Source organism: Peromyscus maniculatus, chromosome 5 (genome assembly GCF_049852395.1).
Source record: "Peromyscus maniculatus bairdii isolate BWxNUB_F1_BW_parent chromosome 5, HU_Pman_BW_mat_3.1, whole genome shotgun sequence".
NCBI classification, from domain to species: domain Eukaryota; kingdom Metazoa; phylum Chordata; class Mammalia; order Rodentia; family Cricetidae; genus Peromyscus; species Peromyscus maniculatus.
This window is the reverse complement of record NC_134856.1, coordinates 83,204,823-83,214,376: the sequence shown is the minus strand read 5'-3', so window position 1 is coordinate 83,214,376 and position 9,554 is coordinate 83,204,823. Positions and strand designations below refer to the sequence as shown.

Genomic DNA, 9,554 nt, shown 5'->3' with positions numbered 1-9,554 from the left:
CGTCAGAGAAGGCGCTCAGCCATTTGAGGAGAAGGTGAGATCTGGCAGCTATGAAGGAAGGGAAGACGAGGATGCACAGACCTGCAGAGTCTCTGTCAGGAAGGAGCTGAACAGGAAATGAGTAGGAAAGAAGCAAGATTTTCTAAAACAAAAACAAGAAAACTTTAAGAAAAATCTGGTCCCCAGGAAGAAACTATACTTTATTAAACATGGAGAACGACTTTTAAAATAAAAATAAAAAATAAAAATAAAATAAAAGCAGGGTTAGGGGAGTGGTGGGGTGCAAGCAAGAGGATCTGAGTTCGAGTCCATGTCACCATGTAAAGCCTGGGCATGCCTATGACCCTGGTACTGTGGGCAGAGACCAGGGCATCCTCAGAGAACTCACTGGCAGCCTATCCAAACTGGATAGCTCCTGATGCAGTGAGAGACCATCTACCAAGGCAATAGTGTGGAAAGCAATGAAGAATGACACTAGATGGTCCTCTCTGGCCTCTACTTGTACCACACAGGTGCACACATACACACACTCACAGACATGTGACATGCATTTAAGACACACACACACACACACACACACACACACACACACACACACACACACGGTTAAAAGCAAAAAGAAATAAAAATGTGTATTTCTCTCTGTACAAAGCACATTTAAAGAGAAGAGAAATTTGGGGGCCAGGAAGATGGTTCACTTGATGAAACACCTGACCCATAAGCATGAAGAGTGAAGTTCAGACCCCCAACCCCAGAACCCCCCAAGCCTGACAACACATGTCTGTAATACAAGCAAATGCAAGATGGGAGGTAGAAGCTCCTGGGCTGGTGAACCTAGTCTGCTTTGTCAGCCTTCCAGGCCACTGAATCTTTGTCTCAAACAACAGGAGGAAGTGCCTGAAACAAACATTGGAAATTGTTCTCTGACCTCTGCACTCCCCTGGTGTATCAAGTACGTACACACACACACACACACACACACACACACACACACACACACACACAATTTCTTGACTACCAGAAACCTACGCATTGACAAGACAGAGACATGCTGAGATCTCATATCTGTCTTCCTGAGCCCCTGTTAAGTAGCTAGTTTAACTTACAGTTGGTGGTAAATGCTTTCTCTTCATTTGGCTGCCTCATGCATCAGGTGTTTCCTACTCCTCTGACATGTCTAATGAGTTTCCAATGTTCTGCCTTTTGCTCCAGTGATATTTGTTCAGCCATAGGAAACCCACCCAGGGTGCCACAGGACCAGGAATTGCTCTGCTTGCTGGCTGACATTGACCCCAGGACTAGCATTTCCCAGGTTGTTCTCAGCAGAGGCCTGGTGCACAGTACAAATTCCCGGACTCTGGCTGTCTCCTGACAGGGACTCTGCATGTCTGTCTGCTTCCCACATAACTATCGTCCAGAGCTCGTGAAGCCACAGGCTGGTAGGACTTTGCTTGTTTGGATGTAGGAGATGCAAAGAGTGGATTTCCTTTTTTGTTTAGAATTTGGGTTGTAGTTTCATTTTTACATTTTATCTGAAGAAACTGAAGAAGAGGAAAGGGCACCACAGAGATAGATGTTAGTTATATGAAGAATCCACAAAGATGTTAGTTGTACAAAGAACGGACGGTTTTGTCTTACAGAGTCACTAACTTGGCCTTATCTGCAAACAAACAAACACACCCAAAAAAACAAAGCAGTAGCAGCCAGGTCTGATGGCACATGCCCGTAATCGCAGCATTCAGAAGGCTGAGCAGAAAAATCAGAGTTCAAGGCCAGCCTGGGCTACATGGTGAAAGCAAACAAAGCAACAAAATAATTTCATGTAAACGGGTCACTTTATCAAAACCGAGAAAAATGAGACAAAAAATGAAACTTCACAGCAACTCACACAGCAACACAGAGGGAAGATAGAGCTTCTCAAGGCTGAACCTAACATGTTACTTCTGAGAACAAAATGCTTATTGTTGGCTTGCTGTGTTCCAGATAAGTAGCTGGCTCAAATCTGAACAAGGCAATGTTTTTGTTTGTTTGAAGTAAGCATACTGAGTTGACTGGAAATGTATAATTCTGATGGCCTAAGAATTAGCAGATTGATCTATTTTGTCTTAGCACTTGGGGGCTGAGCCAAGGAGGCTCACTGAGAGTTCAAGGCCAGCCTGGACCACATAGAGGGACTCCAAAAACCAATGCAGAACAGCAGAACAAAAAATCAACACATTTGGTATGAGTGTTCAGTTATAGCAGAAATAGAAGAGTGAGCTAAAAGGTTAAAAAGGAAATTTGCCTCAATTAAAGATACAAAATGAACATACATTGCACGTAAGATACTTGAACCTTAAAATTAAAAACAAAATATTTAGAGCACTTAGAGTTCAATGCATCTTTAATTGATCATTTTTCTCCCTTATATATAAATGCTTCCAAGAAATGGGTTTCAAATGATGTTCTGGACTCTACTAGCTTGGGAGTGATAGGGAGAGGCCTTGGATCTAATCCTGACTCCATCCCCACCTCATCAAGATGCGCTCTGCCTGAGCATCACACTGACAGGAAAAGAGTGAGGGGCTGGGATTGCCCTCGTGTGTAGCATGAATCTTAAAAGTTCTTATTAATAAAATCAAACCTGACGCCCGTTATTGTGTGAACACTGGAAGATCAGAGAGACAGAACAGGCCACAGCTATCTCACCTTACCAGTTCCTCAGCTGATCCTGTTTCCTCAGGCTGGAAGCCTCTGAGTTCTCATCCCAATGTCTCTCAGCTGAACTGCTGCTTGAAGCCTGAAAGCTTAACCAGCCAAATGCTTCTAGTTTCTGGTCCTCATGCCTTATGTACCTTTCTGCTTTCTACCACCACTCCCTGGGTTTAAAGGCTTGCTTTCTGGAATTAAAGGTGTGATGAGTCACCATGCCTGTCTGTATCCTTGAACACATGGATCTCTGCCTCTGGAATACTAGGATTAAAGGCGTGTGTTACCACTGCCTATCCTTTATGTTTAATATTGTGGCTGCTCTGTCTCTGACCCCAGGTAAGTTTATTAGGGTGCACAGTATTTGGGGGAACACAATACCACACTGGTGGACTTGTAGGGATACCTGCTAAACACAGTGCTAGGCAGCAAGCCAGCTGCTTCATCCCTTCACACCCCAGAACTCCCATTGACATCAGGAAGATGGCAGGGCCACTGGTACCTGGCCTCATGCACAAGTTAGCTGTGAGGAGTGCAGCAGGTGGGCTGACTCAGGAAAATCAGACCCTGCTCTGTACTTTAAAACAGACTTCTGCTGCATCTGTTCATTGGGTCTTGGTGCAAGGTTTCCTTTGAAAGCAAGATTCTACTCGCTTCCTTTCTAAAGGTTTGAAAAACCCACTGCTCAAAGGTACTGTTTTCCCAGGCATGGTGGTTGATACCTCTAATCTTTGCACTTGGGAGGCTGAGGCAGGAGAATTACATGGGCTAGAGAGTATGTGGGCAAACTTGGTTACAATAAGGCCCTGCCTAAGAAAAACAAAACAAAATAAATGATTTTGCAACTTAGGATCATGTTTATCCATTTGTCCTTTGGCCCGCAGCCAAATCTCTTCCCCTTTTTTTCCTCCCATTAACCCTGAACTCTAAGTATTAAGGCCTCATTGCTCTCCTTTCCCCAGATCTGGATCCCTGTGGTACAGTGGGCTAATGAGATAAGGATGATGTCACTATGATTGCTGAAACTATTTCGTGGTAATCTTTTGTTTTTCTCTTGCTAGCTTTCGAAAGGGAAAAACACTTTATTAATTAGCTGAGTGCTCGCAGCCTTTTGGAGGTAAACTCTATACGAAGGCTACTGCTATGAGGCACATTGGATGAAGCACTCGGGGATTAAAAGCGTTATGTAAATGTTTACACATGCTTATGACATGGCCCCATCTTCACACTGGGACGGCACCAACAGCCCAGAGAGAAGCATGAAGCCCCAGGGAGGCAATGATTTTTTTTTTTACAAGGTATGAAATTGTCTTTTAATTTTAGCATAAAGATAGTCACACTTTTGAAGAGTGTCATTCACAGCCATTAGATGATATTTATGACTGTGAAAGAAAGTAACTCTACGTTGAGGGTTAACTATTTTAAGAACTGGGGTAAAGTGAGGGAGGCGGGAAGCAAGGAGAAGAGGGAAACAGAGAAGGGATTAAAATGGCAGAGGTTTTTGGAGTGACTAGAACCTTTGACAATAAGAACGGCAGCTTCCAAAAGCAGGGTCTGAGGATCTGTATTTTTCTCTCTGGAAGAGCTGAGAAAGAACCATGGTATTCTCAAGATAGTTTCGTATTCTCTCTCTCTCTCTCCCTCTCTCTCTCTCTCTCTCTCTCTCTCTCTCTCTCTCTCTCACTCACTCATTCATTGTATTTTGCTTTATTTTTTTGATGACCTAAGAGGCAAGAAACTGGAAGAAATTGTAAACCCCACCCCACCCCCTCCCCCCCAGGCTGCCCAGCTTAAGCAGAAAGGCATTCCAGAATGCTCACTGAATCACATCCCACCCTCCTTCTGAGGGCTGCCTCTTACTGATGGAGCGTGTACCTGTTAGCCCCAAACCCTGTTCTTTTGTGGTGCTGTGAGGATTCAAACCCAGGACCTCACTTGTATTAGTCAAGAGCTCTGCAGCTCTAGCCCTGAGCTACGCCCCAGCCTCTAAACTTGTTTTTCAGCAAAGATAAGGAGGCCACTGTGAGGGCCTCCATCTGCTCTGCACGGGGGAGACTGCTTCCTTCAAGCTGCTTCTCCATGTATGGTAATGATCTAAAATTTTCTTTTTTAAAATTAGAGTCAGAAAAAAGGGGGAACTGACATAAAAGAAGGATGCACATAAAGCTTACATGGCTCACGGCTCTAACAAAAGCGTTGACAGTCTGAGAGCCTGGACTGGATGATTTCAAGGTTGTCTGACTCCACCAGGATCCTGGGAGGACAGGTGACAGGAGGACAGGGTCCTGCCACAGCTGCTGAGAAGCATTAGCGAGAGCCAGCATCCCCCAGGCAAGACAGAGCCCAAGCCCAGGAGACAGTGCTTAAGAAAATAAGAATTCCATGTACTCAGAAAGCAATCCCCCACCCTGTCAGGACAGAAGGGTGAGCCAGGAACTGTGGACACCACAGGAAACAGCGCTGGCTGCCTGCTTGGTCAGATGCTCACTGCAAGGGTATTTGCTTTTCGTGTGTGTGTGTGTGTGTGTGTGTGTGTGTGTGTGTGTGTGTGTGTGTGTGTGTGTGTGTGTGTGTGTGTGGTGTCAGAAGACAGCTTGCAAGACTCACTTCTCTCCTTACACCATGGGGGTTCTAGGAATCAAACAAAGGCTTGGCAAAAAAGTGAAGCAAGCGCCTTTACCCACTGGGCCACCTCACAGGCCCTGTGTTTGGTTGGAAATAGAGGACAAAAGGCACAAGTTGGTAGACACTCGGACATTTTCATTTCATATTTAGAGTGATGGCGCATTTCCCTCTTCTTGTTATTTACATTTAATGAGAAAGAAAGGAATGCGGTAGAGGGGGGAGGGTGATAGATGGAAATACTGTAGGAAGTTGATGCCAGAAAACACAGTAAATTCGAGCTTGTTAGCAGCGTGGCTCCGGATTATTTCTTAAAAACAAATCCTAGTAGTAATGCAGTTACAGCCTCGGAGGGAAGCTCTAAGCCAGGTATCAGTGTCCCGGAACCGAAGCGGGAGAGAAAGGAAGCAAGCAGTCTTCTGAGGGGAATATGAAAGGAAGTCTCGGAGGCAGGAGAAGCCCCCCAAAGGAGGAGAAGGCTACAGCCCGCAGTAATCTGTAAATGATTGCTCCTAAAGTCTGGAAGCTTCAGGCTTGAGCTGTGTGTGTTCCAAAAGAAAGCCGAGGAGCACGGAGTTAATAAAGAGAGATTTAACTGAGAACTGTGGTTGGAATAAAGTGGGCTACAAAAAAGGTCAAATTTGATCAGTTGGAGCAGATTACAGGGGCTTTGAAGGGTGGTGTGGAGAGCTGGAACCGGTCTGGGAAGTAATAGAGCACAAGATTGATTCAGGGGGTGGAGAGAAGCCAGGACAAGCGCTTATCAGTCCTGGACGGAGGAAGAGCCGTGCTGCTGGGCGCTTCTCCTCCAGCCTGAGCCCAGAAGCCGCCTCTGCCTGCGTCCCTGTCACCCTGTCCAGGCACCTCTGCTCTCGGACTTGCGTTCCTTCCTTCCGAAGCTCTCAGACAATGGTTTCCCTAATCTCTGACTTGGACTCCCTGAGAGGCTGGAAAGTGTTAAGGTAGGCCTGCTTCGCTTTCTCTCCCGCGCTGTTTCAGTTCAGGCCAGCTCCTCCTGCCCACCCCGCCAGCTAAGGAGAGCCTGCCTGGCATTCTCTGAAATGCCTGCGGTGGGGTTTAAGTGACAAGCCAACATGGCCGGAGGAATACCGTGTTCTGAACACGGACACAACTTTAGGCAGACCGACAAGGCAGGCACATGAAAGTGGTCCTCAAGTTTCACTGCAGGGGAGCGGAGAACACAAGCTTTCTTCCTGAGAGCTCCCTGCTATTTCAATGCTCCCACCCACCGCTGTCTGGCTCAGAAATGAGTCCTCATGGTTAATTATTGTTTCAGGGGGCACTGAAGGGATGAAATAGAATATGGTGGACTTTCTGGGACTTCACATAGAAGAGTAAATTTTTTCAAAAGAAATCTCAGTATTGCGCACACTTGAAGAGTCCAAAGAAATGTGTGTCACTCGGGTGAATTCTCCCCTCACATCCACTCACAGGTCAATTTTGGAAAAGTTGATAGATACAAACTCGGCTGATCAGATAGTAGGTATGTAGTAATTCTCTCTCTCTCTCTCTCTCTCTCTCTCTCTCTCTCTCTCTCTCTCTCTCTCTCTCTCTCTCTCTCTCCTCTCAACACTGGGGCTGGGAAGTAGCTTAACTAGTGGAATGCTTAGGTAGCATGCGGAAGACCCTGGGTTTGGTCCAGAGCACTGTGTAAACTCAACATGGCGGTACGTGTTCATAACCCCTGCACTCAGAAAGTAGAGGCAGGAGTTCAAAGTCATCCTTGGCTACAAAGCCAGACTAAAACCCGATCTCAAAAAACAAATAAATATATAATAAAAATGTAAAGAGTAACCTCTGACCTCTTCACACCAGCACTTAGAGCCTAAGCTAAGCAGGGCAAGCTCATGGGTCGTCTCCACTTGAATCTGAGTTGACCCTCTGCAGGAGTGCACAGCGAATTGGTGGGTTTAACTTAACTGTAAGTGATATTTCCAAGGGCAAGCACTTGGGACAGTTTTTTTAAAATGTTAAATTCACAGATGTTTTTAGTACTATTGAAAGTGGTTGTACTCAGTTTTCCAAATACCTTCTCCAAACCTTGGTTTTGTCAGAGGTAGACTAGAACCCAAGCACAGGATACAGATGACTAGAAGCATGCACGTGACTGGGGACCTGCCTAGTGACATGCGCCTTGTGCCATCTGACTTATTTCCCTTTCATGAGTCCTGCCTCGGTGTTCATCTGATTTCATTATTTTTAAAGCAATATCTATAAACAAGAACAAATAAAAATAGACCGATGTTCATCTTCTTTTCTCTTCCAATTATTGCGTCACTTATCTTTATCTGTGTATTTATTCCCTTTATTGAATGTTCGTGAAATGGTGGAGGACAGTGGCACATGCCACAGCCCACATGTAGGAGAGTCTATCTCGTATGGAGACAGTTTTCACCTTCCAACTTTACATGGAATCCGGGTGTCAAGCTCAGTGTGGCAGACTTACCCTTGGCCCTCTAGTCCTGAATCTTACAGTCTAGAACTTTCTGCATATGCACATTGCTCATCATATAATATGTGCTATTTCATAATCTTTTTCCAGTTACAGCATATCCATGTTTGGCCACCTGTCATAGCTATGGCTTTAGCAGCCATGCGCAGCACTGTTCTACCATGCTCATTGATGGCCAAGTTACCTTGTTTGTTGAATATTTATATTACTTCCAGGCCTTGGCTTGTACTGACAGCAACAGGGTGGACATCTTTGCAGGTATAGATGTTTTACTTTTATTAAGTAAATTCCAGGACTTCTGAATGGGAAGGTTCACTTTATGGGTCTTTTGGTTACTTTGTTTGCGTGACTGAATTTAATTTTTAAAAAATTATGTTTCTTTATTTTTATACATATGCAAGTAGGAGAGAGAGAGAGAGAGAGAGAGAGAGAGAGAGAGAGAGAGAGAGAGAGATATCAGAAGCTAACGTGCAGGAACTGTTTCTCTCCTTCACCACGTGGCTTGTGGGATCAAACTCAGGGCCTTCAGGCCTGTCAGTAAGTGCCCTTACTTACTGAGCCATCTCACTGGCCGCTTAAACTTCGTTTTTAATTGGGTTGCAGTAGAGCATTTCTGTTAATCTTCTCGCGGCATAGATGCTGGAAAATGTTTCATTTGCCTTTTCTTTCCCTGAAGACTAACCTATTTCTAAAATGGAAAGGTATTTTAAGAGTGCTTTCAAGAAATTCTTTTTGGGTGTTTAACTCAATATTACTGCACAAGTAGACGGGGAGGGCCCTGGCTTCAGAAATGGGTGTGGCTACGATGACAAGCTTTGAGAATTCGGTCCTTCAAAGGCCTTTTCAGTAATGCTCCCTTCTTAACCTATTTAAAACTCTGGTGATGTTGCCTTTTCTTATGTAAGAGAAATTGTTCTGTGATTAGAGTAAGTGAAGCTGCAGAGATTTGGACCTGGGAAATATAAACATTTTTACGTGGATGCTTTGGGTCCACTGAGCTAATTTTATACACACCTCTTCTTGGCAGGCAATGTGTTAACTATGTAGAGCCCTTTTCCAAGGTAAGAAATTATAAAGTGGTTAGATTTATTGGTTTCATTTACATTTCCCAGTTGCTTACTGTAAAGCATACTTTGGGCTAATCCAGGGGATGTGTATACACCTATGGATGTATATGTTTGTGTTCCTGTGTGAGGGTGCACATGCATATGCAGGAAACTCTGTGTGTGTTTGTGTGTGTGTATGTGTGTGTGTGTGTATGTGTGTGTGTATGTGTGTGTGTGATGTGTGTGTGTGATGTGTGTGTGTGTGTGATGTGTGTGTGTGTTGTGTGTGTGTGTGATGTGTGTGTGTGATGTGTGTGTGTGTGTGTGTGTGTGTGTGTGTGTGTGTGTGTATGTGTGTGTCATGTGCATGCGGAGGCCCAAGGAAACTTCTGTGTCATTCTTCAGGTGCTGTTCACATTGGGTTTGTTTGTTTGTTTGTTTGTTTGAGACAAGGTGTCTCACTGTCATGAACGTGCTGATGAGAGGCTGGGCTGTCTAGTCAGTGAGCCCCACAGATCTACTCTCCTCTACTTTCTCCTCACTAGGAGTAAGTACATCACCATGCTAGGCCTTTCCCCCACTTAACAGCGATGTATTCGTTACTTTTCTATGGCTGTGATCAAATATCCTGACAGGAAGTAACTTAAGGGAGACAGGTTTTCATTTGACTTGTAGTTCCAGAAGGATAGAGTCCACCACGAAGGGAAAGGCATGGCAACCATCAG

General features: G+C 44.8%; 1 protein-coding gene across 11 annotated transcripts in view; it reads left to right on the top strand.

The window, feature by feature from the left end:
• Positions 1-6,029: 6,029 nt before the first annotated feature.
• Celf2 (CUGBP Elav-like family member 2) overlaps positions 6,030-9,554 on the top strand; it is a 533,080-nt gene continuing 529,555 nt past the window's right edge. For 6 of the 11 annotated variants that reach the window (XM_076572793.1, XM_076572782.1, XM_076572791.1 and 3 more), the window contains exon 1: positions 6,030-6,272. In XM_076572793.1, coding sequence (XP_076428908.1) covers positions 6,220-6,272 — 53 coding nt within the window. In that variant the 5' untranslated portion in view covers positions 6,030-6,219. The remainder of the gene's footprint in view (positions 6,273-9,554) is intronic. The other 5 variants (XM_076572806.1, XM_076572786.1, XM_042278142.2 and 2 more) reach the window with 3 other exon arrangements.